This window comes from Ranitomeya imitator, chromosome 9 (genome assembly GCF_032444005.1).
Source record: "Ranitomeya imitator isolate aRanImi1 chromosome 9, aRanImi1.pri, whole genome shotgun sequence".
Lineage (NCBI taxonomy): Eukaryota > Metazoa > Chordata > Amphibia > Anura > Dendrobatidae > Ranitomeya > Ranitomeya imitator.
The window spans coordinates 28,332,916-28,350,318 of NC_091290.1; the positions used below are offsets into that span (position 1 = coordinate 28,332,916).

Genomic DNA, 17,403 nt, shown 5'->3' on the forward strand with positions numbered 1-17,403 from the left:
ATGAAGATAGTGAGATGATTATACTACTATAGTATGGAGATAGTGAGATGATTATACTACTATAGTATGAAGATAGTGAGATGATTATACTACTATAGTATGAAGATAGTGAGATGATTATACTACTATAGTATGGAGATAGTGAGATGATTATACTACTATAGTATGAAGATAGTGAGATGATTATACTACTATAGTATGGAGATAGTGAGATGATTATACTACTATAGTATGAAGATAGTGAGATGATTATACTACTATAGTATGAAGATAGTGAGATGATTATACTACTATAGTATGAAGATAGTGAGATGATTATACTACTATAATATGAAGATAGTGAGATGATTATACTACTATAGTATGAAGATAGTGAGATGATTATACTACTATAGTATGAAGATAGTGAGATGACTGTACTACTATAGTATGAAGATGGTGAGATGATTATACTACTATAGTATGAAGATAGTGAGATGATTATACTACTATAGTATGAAGATAGTGAGATGATTATACTACTATAGTATGAAGATGGTGAGATGATTGTACAAAGAAGTGTGATAAAATAAATATTGTGGAGACAATTACTATTTGCTGCAAAAATAAAGAAGATAATGAAATGTTTGTTTTGCTACTAAGGATGAATATAGAAGAGAGATATTGGAGCATGTGAGGAGGACCAGGGTTATGTTAGTGAGGTTAGAAGAAGGGTTAATGTGAAGGGAATGGCTGGTGTTAAATCGTGCATTGTTACAGCCCCCTCCCAATTATACCATGCATTGTCTAAGAAGGAGGGTAATCTATAATGGCAGCCTATGGAGAAACAGCAAACCGGTCAGGGATGGGAATAGTGCTAAATTTATGCGTGATAGTCCAAGATTATGAGAGAGTCATTGTTAAAACCTGCCAACCCCACGCCCTACATCCGCCTACGTGAAAAAGGCTGCCATGAGAGACCCCACCCTCCAACATCAGCCCATCCAGGAATACCGTAAGCAGTGTTTAATGCCGGGAGAGTATGTGCATGAGTCAGTGAGATTATTGAGAAGAGCGGTAAGGAAGAGGAGCAGAGAGAGAAGGGAAGAAGGAGAAAGCAAAAACGAAGAAATGCAAAAAAAAAAAATAACATAAATGAATAAGCCAAAAACAAAAAAAAAGACTGAAAAGAAACAAACAGAGCCCTATGGTGAAATACATAGTAGCTAACTGTGCAGCATCTCTGTGTGCTGCCGTTTCCATGCAATTACACTATGCAAAAATCACCACATGAGGTCACTCAAGCCCGTGACCTAAACCGAACGCTTGGATCTACCACCACCAGTCATTTATATACGTAAACTGGTGTGATGTCTATCCAGAGTGGATGCATACAATATCTCCTCATTATTCTCATTGTTCTGTTCCCTGCATACCTTACTCTGGCTGCACAACAGCACAAAGCAAATAGCCCGTTACGGTAGTGACTACAAAACACCCAACACTGAAAATGATAAACCCTGGAAATCTATCAGTGTGATGAAACTGCTCCGCAACTCTGTCCAAGGCCACACGGTGTCACCACCAATACTCGGAGTTCTATGGAATGCCTCTATATACAGTCTGCAGCACATGACATTAACCACATGGGGACACCCTATTCCTGCAAACCGTCATACAGCCGAATACGGAAATGACCAGTGGGTCGCCATCAGTCATCGACACCCACGTTGGCTATTCGGAGAAAATAGTAAGCAAATGTCCAGAAGAGCATGTGAAGGCAGCAGACACAACCGTCCTCTGGTTATCCAGAATTATAATCCAGAGGTAAATCTGGATGTTCTATCATAAACGAGATGGAATCTTACGTTAATATTTCTCATTTTTCATTATATATATATATATATATATATATATATATATATATATATATATATATATATATATATTATTTTACACTAACACAAAAAAATGCTAAACAAAAAATATAAGTTACGTAATAAAAATGGATGCGAATCAATCAAAATAAATAGATTGTAAATATTTACAAAAACGTCAAAGTAAATAAAAAAAAGAAGTAAAATAAAGAAAAAGCACATCAAAATGAATTTATATAAAACAAAACAAGATATTCTTTGCGAGAGAGGTAACAAGGATTTTGTAAAGAACAGAGTTTGAGGGTGAGAGGTGAAAGGGTACAGTGGTTGAGGGTCTTTTGGTATTTGAGCTGTGAACGGAACAGAAGACAGGAGCTGGAATAAACCCCAGGGGTACAATTGGAGTGATATCTACCAGGTAATGGAGTTTGTTTACCAGAGCATGTCCGATGCCTGCATGCTTTATCACGAGTGGAAAGAGAATAAAAATAAAATAAAAATAAAATAAAAATAATAAAAAAAATATGATACAAACTGGGGGGGAGAAGGAAGGAGAACTCCCCTTTTCCTTCGTCCTCCAGGTTTTCCCACCGCCCCATCCCTTTCCATGATTCACCTATTTGCTTTATTCTAATACAGGCTAAACATTGGGAAAAAAAAGGGAGGACAGTTCTATTTCCCAGTTGGAGAATATTTAAAAAAAAAAATTAAATAAAAAAATTGGAGCAAGTGAGAAAATTTAGGACAGAGGGGAGCGGGGTGTAAAGAATGAGGACTAAGGGAGCCAGATACAGAAATATTTACTATGGAAGGCTAAAGAGACAGTCAAAAAGTAAAATATGAATGACTATGGACAATTTTTTTTGTATTTTTTTTTTTTAGTATAATACTTAAAATATCACCACTTCAAGCATAAATAATTCAGGCTATATAGAAGGAAAAGGCAGGAGTTATTTTCAAGTGCGGAAACATGTAGAATACCCTTATATGCAGAGGTTAGAAGCAAAAGTAACAAATATATACAAATAACGAAACTTTAGTATTTTATTCTATCATTTTAAAACAGGATTTACCATTTATCGGGGCTTAAAGGGGCTTTTATAAGAAAAACATGGCTGCTTCCTTCCAAAAAATAGCACCTCAGCTTGCCCATAGGCTAAACATAAATAAGACTAAGCTGCGCTACTAGGCAGCTCCTGGAGAAAAATGGCACAGGTTTAGAAATAAAACAACCATGCTTTCCTAAACTCATACAACCCCTTTAAAAGGGAAGTTGTGAGAAGGATTTTACTACTGAAACAAATAGTGTGGCTGTATAGGCCCCAGTGCAACAATAAAAACGATACCTGTCTTGGAATAATCCGATGTGCCAGTGCTGAGAAATCGAGCTTAGAAACCACATGCAAATTAGACTGGAATCTCACTGGGGGCGTGTCAATGCAACGCCCCCAATGCACAGGTAGCTTAATTTGCATATGGTTTTTCAAGCTCAATTTCTTAGGACTGGCACATCGGATTTTTACAAGACTGGTATCATTTTTATTGCCATACTAAGACCTATACAGCCATGTTATTAGTCTATGTAGTAAAATATTCCTTTCAGGTTCCCTTTTGTGCAATAACAAACTAACAAGCCATAGAATAGTCTACAGAAATGAAATAGTTCATATTGTTAAAACTGTAACTTTGGGGGTGGAGGGGAGATGTGTATACAGTGTGATATCTGACTAATGTGTTTAGTTAAGTCTTGAAGAAAACACAACAGTGTAGACAATGTTAACTCGCTTTAGGCTACTCTTTGTAAAAAATAAAAAATAAAAAAAGGGAAAAGCATAAAAAGGAGAAATGATGATTTACTTTTAGAAGTCAACCTGTTTGAAGATAAAGTGCAAATATTTGTCTATGTGAAATGTTATATACAGTAAGTCTGCCACCGTCAATGTGAACAGCTAAAGAGGTTGACTCGCAAAGTCATAGTGTTTGGTTAAGCCATTAATCTGCAACTGGGAGTGACACGAATGGTCTAGCTAAATGCGGTGGCTGTTCCTGTCCACTTAGCTTTTTCTATACCTTGTAAGTTGGGTTCTTATACACTGAGCGACTCCATAGCTAGTGAGGACAAGTGCCATGCTGCTTCCTTGCGGCAATGCCACATTGTTTTACAGTGGATAGATTAACCCTCTACACCAATTGGACATTAATGGCATCATTTCCGTAAAGGGAACCTGTCACTCGATTCATACTGCCCAAACCACGGGCAGCAGGAGTCAATAACTCGTTGAATGATTGCAGCCAGTTATTTCTCGCTCTGAAACACTCCAGGAGATATTATCATGCGGTTCTATTCGACGCGTTTCGAAGTATAACACACGCCTTTCAGGAAGTAACCATATAACTTAGGTGGTTACTTCCTGAAGAAGAAGTGTGTTATACTTCGAAACGAATAGAATTAAACCGCATGATAGTTAGTGATGAGCGAACGTGCTGGGAAAAGGGGTTATCTGAGCATGCTCGAGGGCTAACCGAGTGACTTCGGCGTGCTCGAATACTATGTTCGAGTCCTCGCGGGTGATCGACAGCCACAACACATGCAGGGATTGTCTAACAAACAGGTAGTCCCTACATGTGTTGCTTCTGTCGAACAGCCACGAGACACGCAGCTGTGGGGACTCGAACATAGTATTCGAGCGCGCCGAAGGCGCTCCTCACCAGAGCATGCTCAGATAACACCTTATTCGAGCACGTTCGCTAGTCACTAATGAGAATATCTCCTGGCATCTGATGTCCTCAAACAGCAGAGCGGAAAAACGCCACAAACCCTCTATCCTATATTTCTAATCGGTCCAATGACCCGTGAATCCGCAGCAGCGGAACAACATTTCTAGGCGTATACCTTAATGAATCAGGTTAGCATAATCTGCTTTTAGCTTCAGATAAGACCCAGATTGCGCCACTTTCTCTCCAGCTTTCTACACTTTCCTAAACTCTCCGGCATTTCAGAGAAAACAGTCTGCTCGCTTCATTTGATTGACAGGTCTCTTCCAAGTGTGTACACAGGAAGAAACCTGTCAATCAACTTGAACCGGACGGCGAGGTGCTGGACTAGTCTGGTCTTTATTTTGTACGAAATGCTGGAGGGTTTCAGAGAAAAATGTACCAGGCTCTGGTTCTTGATGCCCACGGTTTGGGCAGCATGAATCAAGTGACAAGTTCACCTTTTAGGTTTGCATTTTAGACACATTTTAGAAAATGTTCAGAAAATAAAACAGCCAAAGGGGGAGACATGGCATAAAGACTATTTAACATATTTTATTTCCCAGGAAATATTAAAATGTTCCCAATTCTCTCCAGCTTGGTTGTTTCCTTTAGCAAAAACCCAACCTCTGAGATCCACCCACCCTCCACTCCACCCTGTCAAATGCCTCTCACCCAGACAACCATTTCCCAACTTTGCACTGATGAGGGGCAAGAACCCCGAAACAGCTATATGCAAATTAACATTCTTGTTTGATTTTATAACCAGTCAAAAAGGGGACGACTCTTTAAAGGCTCAGGCTAGGTGCACATGTTGCTTTTTTTTTTCTACACGGATTTGGTGAGCAAAATACCCAATGAATAAAGTTTATGATTTGCAGCAGATTCAAATCTGAAGCATCATATTTCACCCATACTAATGAGGGGGGAAAATTCTGCATGTCAAAATGGCGGCAAAAATGCGACAAAAACATGCAAATTTTACGTGTTTTTTCCCTGCCAACACAGCAGGATTTGTAGCAGAATTTTCTGCCGTAGATCCTGAACGTGTGCACATAGCCATATTCTATAATTATCTATTATGACATTTAAGGTTAAAATGCATGTAAACATTTTAATTTTTAATTTCATTGTTTACTGCTCGTTGCCTAGGTTATTGACCGCCACTGCCTATTAGTGGTGGCCTATCTTCTAAGCAAGGAGAGCAGAGCGTACAAGCTCTTCTTCTTATCACTGCTCTAAAGCTGGCCGAATCGCTAAAGAGTTTTGTTAGACCCCAACTTTGTTAGGATAGTGGACAACCCCTTTAAAAAAGGTTGATATTGGCCTACAGAATTGATACTTCCAATTGGCGGAACTGGAGACGCTCTTCCTCAGTGAAGAGGATTATTTGGATAGAAAATAATAAAAGACACAGTAACCACCTGATCATTTTACATTGATGACATCCCCGACTGCCCTTATTGACAGTCGAGCGTACCTCTAAGGTCAGTGATTGGCTGCAGTGCTCTTTTTGGTGATCGGGAAAATCATCACTGGGGTAAAGTAGGACCAATAAGGAGTGGTGGTTATAAATCATAAGGAAAGCAATCTGTCCTTTTTCTATGCCATTTTCCCCACCTTGGAAATGTTATTTTCTTAACTTGGAAAACCCCTTCAGCGATCACAATTTGATGGGTTATATATCTGGATGGTTTATAGGCTGTACAGACATTTATCACCACTTTTTTTTTCTGTTCTCACTTAAATCCAGTTTATGTAACACTCGTCTTTTGGGGGAAGCTGTGTGTGAAAACAGTGTGCATTCAGTTTCATGTATGCCTTGCTAATGTCGGGATTAGGACATGAATTCTAGTGAGTTTTGATTAAGTAATTACTTCTTGTTTAGTAAAAAACAAAAATTGAATTTAACAATATCAATGACTAAAAACCCCAAAACATTACACTTAACAAAAACACAACAAAAAACATAATCTCACCATATTCACCTGTGGTCAAAATATAAAATTCTAGTATATTAACATTTAATTGTCAATGCATTTCCAGAATTTCACATGAACAAAAGCATACAAATAAGGGCATTGACCACCACTTTTTTTTGTATCGTGGCCTATCCTTACGATACGTTATGAATATCTGATTGGTGGGGTTTCGACAACCATCATCTCCGCAGATGAGTTGTTAGAGGCGGAACACAGCAGCTCCGTAAAGATTACAGTGGCCGTGGTTGGGTATTACAGATGGACACCCTAGTCATTTGAATAGGGGGTGGCACTGCAGTTCTTGGTCGTGGCCAATATAGAAATGGTGTACCTGTGTTCCGGCAGCACCCGAAAACCCTAGGCCTCTACTGTTGATGGCTATTGCACCCCCTCCGATCAGATATTTAATTTAAAAAAGTGGTGCCCAACCTCTTTAACGATATTTAAAGCAATACAGTTTTTTTTTATATAATAATGAGACTACATCTATATAATTCAAAACTGTTCTATCTACCCATCGTCTTGTATAAATGAAATACAAATGTTATAGAAAGCGTTTCAAAATTTAGAGATGACAAAGAACTTAAAACGTTTAAAGCTTTAATTATCTTGGGGCAAAATGGCCAACTTCTTCATGATCATGTCTACATGGATTGTATCTGCATGGATCTGGTAAGTGCTTGTGTTGATGGCCAAAAAAGATATTATAGAGAGATAAGTTGCTGCCAAGCACCTCTGGCAACGTTAATATTCCAGGAGAACAAAAGATCCAAAATTCTTTGTTCCCCTAAAAAAAAAGTTGGCAGAAAGGTTGGTTCCTCCTGACTTCCCCGAGACTCAAGACTGATGAAGTAGAAGACCGTTGGAATTTCAACTACAAATATTTTTGTTTTCAGGGGAAATAAGTTGTTTCCAGAGGAGTCTTACAGTGATTTTCTCCTTTCATTCCATTGAAAACACAAACACTTGGCCGAGCCGAGAACTTGTGTATAAGGTAATCGGGAAAGATAGCTGGCTGCCAAACGAACCGACAGTTCAACCGAGAGTTATCTAAATAGCCAACTGAATGGTAGACTATCTAATAACCTATTTGCGTTTTATGCTATTTACATTATCTATTGTATATGAAATTCACAGGTCTTCTATTCTTCATTCTCATATATTCATATGTTATTTCTACCTCTACTACCCTATCTGTTGTTGGTTTCAGGTATAGAAAACTACTGGACGTCAGATAGAAGTTTTTAATATCGGAGGTTATTTGCAGCTTCTGATGTAATACTCTGGATACAATCAGTTTGACATCGGTGAAGATATCTGGGATTTTCACTAAATCAGGATATGAGTCCGCTGATGAATGGCCTGCTATTTTTAAAAGCATCTGATCCCAATTTATAACAAGCTCTTCCATACATGTGTTCAACATGTTGACCAGTTTCTCAAGAGCTCCAATCTATGATCATGATGACTGTATGCATCTGCTATATAAAATTTCGGAGGCTTTTCAACCCATCTGTTGACTTTTTTTTTCTTTTCGCCTTATTTAAAAAATATAGTGCTCAATTATATATTTCTAATGTATGAAGAAAAATCGCAACTTGTCTATTTGAACATATACATTTTCTATTTACCCATAGCATAGGCCTTTATGTTACAATCAAAGTCTACCACATGCAAATGCATGGAGGCTATAGTCTACAAGTAGACCATTACTAAAGTTTTAGGCCCTTTTACAGACTTTGCATTGGGTCAGGAGCTATAGGATTAGATATCTAACCACATGGAAGATTAAAAGAGACTACCTATAGCATAAATCATATTTGACCTGGATGCGGATCTGGAATTGTAAATTTTCTTATAGAGAAAGCTTCAAGACATACCTGCCGCAGATTCCTCGTGACACGAACATCATGCCAGCTGTTGTCGTTGAACTTGCCGTTGACGGGTTCCACCAGGGCTTCAAAGGCTCCCGATCCAAGGTTGATGACCAACCACACGGCACCGCTCTTCAATGAAAGGTTGACATAATCTGCAGACTTTCCAGTATGGAGCATCAATCCATTCCTCTGGAGGGTTTTAAAGGAGAGGGTAATTTCATCTGCGCTGCTCTGGATTGGGCTGTGGGACAAGTCATAACAGAAGAACTCGTTTCCTCGGAATGTAGCCGCATATTCTTCTTTTCCTAAAAAACCATGGAATAGGAATGTGGAGGAAGTAAATAAGAGAAAAAAGTGAAAGCGTAAAACAGCAAAAGCGTCAATTGAAGATGCAATAGTCCAATAATCATTGTCAAACAGTTAAAGAACAGAAAAATGAAGACCAAGAGACGATGCAAAGTAAAACGAGAATAGGGAAAAGTTCAAAAAGTTGAGATGAATTATAAGAAAGCTAGAAAGACAGAACAAGAAAAAGAGATTACATAATATATACATAAGAAGGAACAAACAACACAGGAAAGAAGGGCTTCAAGAGGAATGAGAGGAATATCCCCTTCCAAAAAAAGGAATTGTATTATTGAATTTTGCTGTAGAAAGCTTGGTCATCATGCAAGAAAAGCAGCATCAAACCCAAGAAAAATGCTTCAAGTGAAGCTTCAGAAATGGCCAATTCACTTTCGACGATGATATTATTCCTCTCCAGACACACGACGATCATACATTCACAACTCAACCTTGTCGTTCACAAATTGACATTTCTTCAAAAGCAACAGTTAAAACGTAAATGTAGTTGGATTCTCAGTAGACAGAGCATGCTGTCACTTTGGCTTAACCTTGGATTTGTAAATCTTAAATAAATGATGACTTTATGGGGGGGGGGGGAAATTGTAAAATATCACTCCACAGTAGACTCGAAAAACCTCAAATAGAAGTTTGTTCATGAGTTTCTGAAGCTGGTCACTCATGCTTTGACTTTTTTTTTTTTAAATTTACTCAGGCTATAGGTTTTCATTTGCCAAAGGTACTCCAGATTTCTCCGACACTCCAAAAAGACAAGAACCATAGATGTTGGCCATTCATGTATACTTCAATGAAAAAGGGGGAAAAGCTATGGCCAAACATCTCTGGCGGCAGCTTATATCTCCTGGCACCAATGGGTTAAGAATGTTGCAATCAACTCAAGAGCGTCTTATTTATAACAGTGTCAGCCAATCCTACTAAAATCTTAAGGGTGTGTCAAGCTGTGTGACAAACTGATCTTATGTTTTAAAAGCGAAGATCTACCACTAAAATTTTGGTTTCTAAACCGGTGGCAAACTTTTATAGTAATAGTTAAAAATTTGTTGCAAACTTGCCCCTCTTTGAATCCTCCATTTCACTATGATGTAGAAAAAGAAGATATAAATTAGCGTGCACTGTATGTAAAAGCCATCTGAGCGTCACTGCATTGGTGTAGAGTCATGGTGCTCCATTTGGTAGCATAACCAGTCTTCTTTGATCGTCATCCCGCTGTTCACATTGATGTCAATGATGGAAGACTGTGCATGCCAACAGTATGGTCACTGACTCTTCATCACCCTGATATCATCCAGATGACTTTTGGTGAGCACTTTAAATATAGTACTAGTCAATATATAACTTTGTTTTTACTCTGTCATAGTTGATTCAAACAAGGGCATATTTAGATTATTATTAGTAGAGCGTTGTTAGCAAGCGTAATACCATCATGCCCTCAATTTACACACAAAAAGTGACAGGTTCCCTTTAAATATGTTATATAAGCAAATAATATACTTTTATTCTATACATTAGGGGGTGTAATCAAGTTATGCATATGATAGGGGATAACTTCCCGATCGCTAGGGATCCGACAGTTGAGACCAGGGCCGGACTGGCCATCTGGCAAATGCCAGAAGGGCCTGTCTGGTCATGGGCCGCCTTGTCTGCTACGCTGTTAACAGAATTGTTGTTTTCAAAACACCCATACTGTTAAGAGTTGTGACAGAGCACAAAGTTGCCGACTCAGTCACTTACCCCAGCAGGCCACAGGAATCATTAGAAATATTGATCATGTAGTAAATCTTGCTTTCCTTCATCCAGGGTAATATTAGTAATATATCCCATCTGGTTCTTGGGGATGGGGACAGCATGGGTCTGCATGAGTTCAAATGCCAGGACTGAATTTAAAAGACCCATGTGAATAGAGCAGTGATCAATCCTACCCACTGCCATGGCGTTCATTCTTAATGGGATATATGGAGATACCTTTTGCACTCCAAAAATAATTTCTTTGGCAACATTCAAGTTTATGTTCTCAAGATATGGAAACATGATAGTGTAAGTAGATGTCTGTATCCCTCGCCAAAATAATGTGGAATGGACTGGACATCTGGATTTCTGAACAGTTAGATGATGTGGTTTGGTTCTGTTATATTGCTGTACGCAAGTCATTCTTTATAATGTGATACTAACTGGGGTGGCGAAGATTAGGTTTTACGTGCACCATGCGTAGAAGCAAAAACTACAAAAAGTAGAATATTAATGGTGCCGCTATTATATGTTCTGCTGTTCGTTACGTTCTTGAACTGTGGCATTAATATTGGAAAAGAGATTGCGCTTACACATTTCTAAGAAAGCAATTTGCTTAGTCGTCAGATATACGGACTATAAATGTTAGTTGTCAGTATTTTCAGGGTAATATTGCATACTGTGCTGCCCATCAGAACAGCTGTAAGTTACAGAATGTTCACATTTCTGAACTAAAGCCATTAAATAGAACACATTTTACTGCCGAATGTGTAAAGGTGACATGATCACACGTTATTTTCGGTTTTCCTACAATATATTGTTAAAGTGTAACCTGCTGTTTCAGGTAACTTTTTAGAATAAGTAGCTATGTGTGTATACATGGAGAATTTCACAATTTAGCAACTACCTGCCTGTTAAGTTCGATGCTGATCTCTGCTGGTTACAGACCGCTCCTGCCAGCGATTTAGCAACTTCCGCCAACAGCTTCTCATCCGTTTTGCTTTGTTGACTGGGTGTGACTGCCGATGTCTTGCTGATTGACAGCCGGCTCCCCGCAGCCTTACTGTGTGGAGTCGGCTGTAAATCAGTATGATGTCATCAGTCACACCCTGAAGAGGAAGAGCTGCTCTATTAGCATGGAACAGCTGAATCACCGGAAGGAGCAGTCCGTGACCACAGGAAAGTAGGTGCATCTGTTAGTATCTACCTGCCTGTTAAGTTCGATGCTGATCTCTGCTGGTCACGGACCGCTCCTGCCAGCGATTTAGCAACTTCCGCCAACAGCTTCTCATCCGTTTTGCTTTGTTGACTGGGTGTGGCTGCCGATGTCTTGCTGATTGACAGCCGGCTCCCCGCAGCCTTACTGTGGGGAGTCGACTGTAAATCAGTATGATGTCATCAGTCACACCCAGAAGAGGAAGAGCTGCTCTATTAGCATGGAACAGCTGAATCGCTGGAAGGAGCAGTCAGTGACCACAGGAAGGTAGGTGCATCTGTTAGTATCTACTGTGCCTACCTGTTAGTTTTTAGGCCCTTAATATAAAGAAAATTATAGTCCTAGATGAACCCTTTAATATGTGTGAAGGGGGCTGGTTGTCTGCTTATTTCAACACCAAATATAAGCCCCTGTGTCAAAACCAATGTATGAACAGAAAATGTGGACGAATGTGCACAGTGCTTAGAAGCTCTTTTTATTGGGCTTGGTGGCTCTTCAGGATCGCAGGAGCGCACTCTATTCTCCTGATCCCAACCAGCTTCAGTGCTACTACACTCCTCAGATGTTGCATATGGCAGCTTCGAAGAACTCACAGTTCTGCCCAGAGGCATTACTGTTGCTTGTCCAAAATGTCAATTAGGAAGACAGGAATGGGTGCGCATATATTAAAAAATATATATATATATTAGACTACTTCTTTAATGAGTTGCGATATGGAGTTTCTTTACAGAGACACATTATAGCGCCTTTTGTGAAATTGTCAAGTCTGCTTCTGCGTATTATTCTGCACTGTGTTAATGGTATATATGAATCATTAAAGGACTCTATGTATATATGCAATGCACAATATAAATGCTATTGGAACAGACAGGCTACAGAGTCTGAACTGTGCAGGCGTACCGAGGACGTTTGGTTTCTACTCTAGTTAATATCTCATCTGCTTTGCAGTGCAACGAGTTCCTAGAGGACACAAGTGGTTTTATAATTCTTTTTCTTAACAAATATCACTAAATGAATCGAGCACACGCCACGCTCCTATCTTCTAATATCGCGTCTATTACAATTTGGTCCGTGAGCTCTGATTTCAGGACTCACAGCTGTGAAGAGAGACGCGGTTTACTTTTGCTCGAATGTGAGAGATGCCCACTGGGATCAATGCCATTTTTATTTTGCGGTGTAAAATGAATAATCAATGCGGAAAATGGGAAATCTATATATTTTTCCTTTAAAATCCCATGTATAATGAATGAGCCTCTATGAGGCTCTAGCATGTCTTTGTCTTACAGTCTCATGACTAAGATTAATAAAATAAAGGCTGGCACAATTTGAGGCTCGAAAGTAAAATTATATTCTTGATTACGCACTAGAAATCAACAGTTCAGGTCTAATGTTCATTTGGAAACCTCTCATGTTGACAGTCTTTCGCTACGATAACTTTTCCTGTATGTGTTATTGCAGCTAGTTATTTATTGTTTGAGATGAGCACATTTTTAAAAATTTGTTCCGGGTCTGACCGAATTGATTTACCAATAATCAAAAGTGCTCCGAAAAGACGTTTATTATGCTCTGAGGTTTCTCCAGATGCCACCTCATAATAAAGGGTGAGGATGGAAGGGATTAAAAAATATTAAAAGAGAACACCTACCTGACATAGGTGCACCCCTCGCCTGTCCTGCTGCCATAGATCTCAGACTGGTCATCTGGTCATGCTTCGGATCTTCCATTCTTCCGGTTCTTTGGTGCAGACAAGGCCTCACTAACCAGTCAATTCTGGAAGACCTGGAGGCCGGGAGATCTGAAGCAAAGACTGGAGGACTGGGTGCTGGGTGGGGAACTCCAGCAGCAAGGCTGATGAAGAGTAGGGCTAGGTAAAGTTTTCATTTCTTAACCCATTCACAGCCTGCAAATTAATTCAGCTGGCTGTCCAAGGCTTGTCCCTCATGTGTCCTTCCCAGATAACTCCCACACTGTCCTTCAGTCTTTGCTTCACTTCTTCTAACTCCTGGTCTTTGGACCTTCTAGCCATCAGTTTTTAGATCTTCTGGTGCTCCTAGGCCTCAAGTCGCTAATTGACACATGTTGCACCTTATGTGACCCTATTAGGCTGCCATCACACTAGCAGTATTTGGTCAGCATTTTACATCAGTATTTGTAAGCCAAAACCAGGATAAGTGCAGAAGTGGTGCATATGTTTCTATTATACGTTTCCTCTAATTGTTCCACTCCTCGTTTTGGCTTACAAATACCGATGTAAAATACTGACCAAATACTGCTAGTGTGATGGCAGCCTTAGGCCTAATAAGCATCAAATGACCCCAAAAATAAGATCCAAACTGAAAATCAGAGCACCTGGCACGTAACTGTGGTAGCAAGACAGGTGAGTGGTGAGCTTAGCCCAGGAGAATATAATCTTTTTAATTTTAACCCCCATCTCAAAAGAATCCAAATTTTCCTGAAATTCGTGACAAATTTGATTTGCTACGATTCGATTTGCTCATCTATATTTATCACCTATGTAATAATAGTGGAAGATGTGCCCAGCCGGGATCACCAGAGTAGGAGCAGCCCAATAATGGAGACGTGTCAAATCAGTTTGCGCATCTGTATTCATCACCTATGTAATATTCGCGAAAGATTTGCCCACCCGAGATCAGTGGAGCAGAATCAGCCAGACAATGTTCACGTAACAAATCAATTTGCTCATCTCCATCACCTATGTAATTCTAGTGGAAGAGCTGTGGGATCAGAGGAGGAGGAGCAGCCCGACAATGGGGATGTAACAATAGTGGAAGTTCTGCCCAGCTGGGATCATCAAAGCAGGAACGGCCTAGTAATGGGGACATAACCAATCGATTTGCTCATCTGTATTTATCAGCTATGTAATAATAGTGGAAGATCTGTCCAGCCGGGATCATCGAAGCAAGAACGGCCTAGTAATGGGGACCTAACAAATCGATTTCCTCATTTGAATTTATCACCTATGTAATAGTGGAAGATCTGCCCAGCCGGGATCATCGAAGCAGGAAGGAACGGCCTAGTAATGGGGACATAACTAATCGATTTCCTCATTTGAATTTATCACCTATGTAATAATAGTGGAAGATCTGCCCAGCCGGGATCATCGAAGCAGGAAGGAACGGCCTAGTAATGGGGACATAACTAATCGATTTCCTCATTTGAATTTATCACCTATGTAATAATAGTGGAAGATCTGTCCAGCCGGGATCATCGAAGCAAGAATGGCCTCAGTAATGGAGATGTAACGAATCCATTTGCGCTTCTGTATTTATCACCTATGTAATAATAGTGGAAGATCTGCCCAGCCGGGATCATTGGAGCAGGAACGGCCCGGTAATGTTCACGTTACTTTTATATTCACAGCTGTGTAAGGGGAAATGCATTGAATGTTTGTTCCCATAGCAACTGCCACTACGGCCTGCAACCAGCTGCATAAATCCTAGCAGCGGAATTAAGCCTCCTGCATCCCGTCCCACGGTAACAAGGAACATTCCTCAAGATTGGCTTTTGTGATGCAATACTTGTTCTCGGAGACATAAATCTCAGGAGCGGTTTATGCCTTTGTGTTCGTTCTATGGCTTCCAGTAGGGCAGTTTAACGTAATCTAATATTTCCTCTTTAACTGCGGGCAAAAATTAAATTAGCTCGTATCACTTTTTTTTTTTCTGTTTCCTTTGCTAATCACACTGCATTTATTCAGTCTCTTCACGTTCCCAGCAAAGTCAAATAAGAATGATAATGAAAAGAACATACGTGCCGCATGCAGGTGCTTCTCATGCATCAATGATGGTGCAAAAAAGGAAAAAAATGGGAAATGGTACAAAAACGAAATGTCACTAAAAATAGGATTGTGCATTGCCGGAATCGACAGAAGAGATGAGCAAAGCTGACATGACACCCTCCCCCACCATGTCACTCCAAATGGCGCATGCAAAAACAAATAAATCATGTCATACGTGGCGTCACGTGTGAATGATATTTACATGAGCGCACAACGTGCGTGACATCTCGCCAAGGGGATTGTAAATCCATATACACAACGCTACAAGCGTCCTTAATGAGAGGTTGTATCATGTGTACCGTACATGTCTGCAACGGAGCAAAACCCCCGCAAGCATACCAGCAGGGAAATACATGATCATCAGAAATCCCTTGCATGATATGGTGACACATTGAGGAGTGGAAAGAATGGATATGTGTTTGTTTTGTTTTTTTAGGGGTTCAAGAACAAGTTTTTCAAACAAAAATAGCTTTGGAAAAATCTTTTTTTTTCTAAGATTTTGGAGGAGTTTTTGAAATCTTCAAAAATGTTAAACTCGTCAAAAAACTTGGAGGTTTCTGCTCAGTTTCTTCTAAAAAGAAAAACTTACCAAAAAGCCTCAGTCAGTACATAGCCTCTGAAGAGTTTTGGATTTTTTTTTCCTCTTATGCATTTTTTTATAACTTTTAGGCCACGTTAACACGTTGAGTGTTTGGGGAGTTTTTTTTTTACATCACTATTTGTAAGACGAAAACCAGCAGTGGGTGATAAATACAGAAGTGGTGACGTATTTCTATTATACTTTTCCTCCGATTGTTCCACTCCTGATTTTGGCTTAAAAATACAGATATGAAAAAAACCTCACCAAATACTCAACGTGTGCATATGGCCATAGATGTGATATTGGGTAGTTCGGATCAAATCCATTAAGATCGACTTTATAGAAGTGACATGCGTTTTTTTCTTCTACTTTGGATTTTTTCAAAACCTCTTCAGGGGAAAAAAAATTGCTAAAAACCCCTCATCATATGAACAGAAGACATTAATAGGATGTGTTTTCCAAATGTTTTCAAAGTGGTCTTTGGAGTTGGAATTTTGGGCAGATCCACCCAAAAAGCTCAGTATGTGCACACAACGTCTATTTTAGGTGGAAACCACTCGAAAAACGTATCAAAAACAGTCAAAAGAGAACATTTTACAATTGTGTGTAAAAATTGTGTGTTGTGCACATGTTCAGTCTTTTGGATCTCTTTTAACCATTAAGGATCCTAAAAATCCTTAGCGGTTAAAATGAGTGACCTGACCATTCTTCAGAAAATGCTGTGTGCTTTACTATAGAAGTCCATGGAAAGGCTCAAAAGATGCCAGGACATTTTTTGGAGCATTTTGCTGTAGCTTTTGCTTATAAAAATGCTAGCAGTTTCTTAATTATTCAATAGAGTGAAAAAAAAAAAGAAACGACTGGAAAAATCACAGTAAAAAAAGTCACAAAAACAATGTAAAAACCGTAAGAAAGACAAAAACGTTGTTAGCCGAAACCATTGGAAAAATGGTCAGGGAACTACTTAAGGAAATTAAAAAAGGGCCATAGTTTCCTGAAGTGTCTTGTGCTTGAAAAACTTGGTGGTTCGTATGAGTTAAAAGAAGTCATGTGCACGGTCATGTGTCAGCTCCAAAACGCCTCCGGAAAAGCGCTAAAATGATGAATGCAAGCATTTCTATGTGAAAATGACTTGCTGTTCATGTGTTCAATCTTTTGAGCGTCTTAATTGTTTCAGGTTTATAACCCCTTAATGACCGCCAATACGTCTTTTAACTGACCTGAGATATAAGAGAATAGCATCCCCATACA

General features: G+C 39.4%; 1 protein-coding gene across 34 annotated transcripts in view; it reads right to left on the reverse strand.

The window, feature by feature from the left end:
- NRXN2 (neurexin 2) overlaps positions 1 to 17,403 on the reverse strand; it is a 724,697-nt gene that overhangs the window by 421,252 nt on the left and 286,042 nt on the right. For 13 of the 34 annotated variants that reach the window (XM_069738695.1, XM_069738707.1, XM_069738688.1 and 10 more), the window contains one exon: positions 8,473 to 8,774. In XM_069738695.1, the coding sequence (XP_069594796.1) occupies positions 8,473 to 8,774 (302 nt within the window). Of the gene's footprint in view, positions 1 to 2,271; positions 2,317 to 8,472; positions 8,775 to 17,403 lie in introns of all 34 variants that reach the window. The other 21 variants (XM_069738705.1, XM_069738686.1, XM_069738702.1 and 18 more) reach the window with 2 other exon arrangements.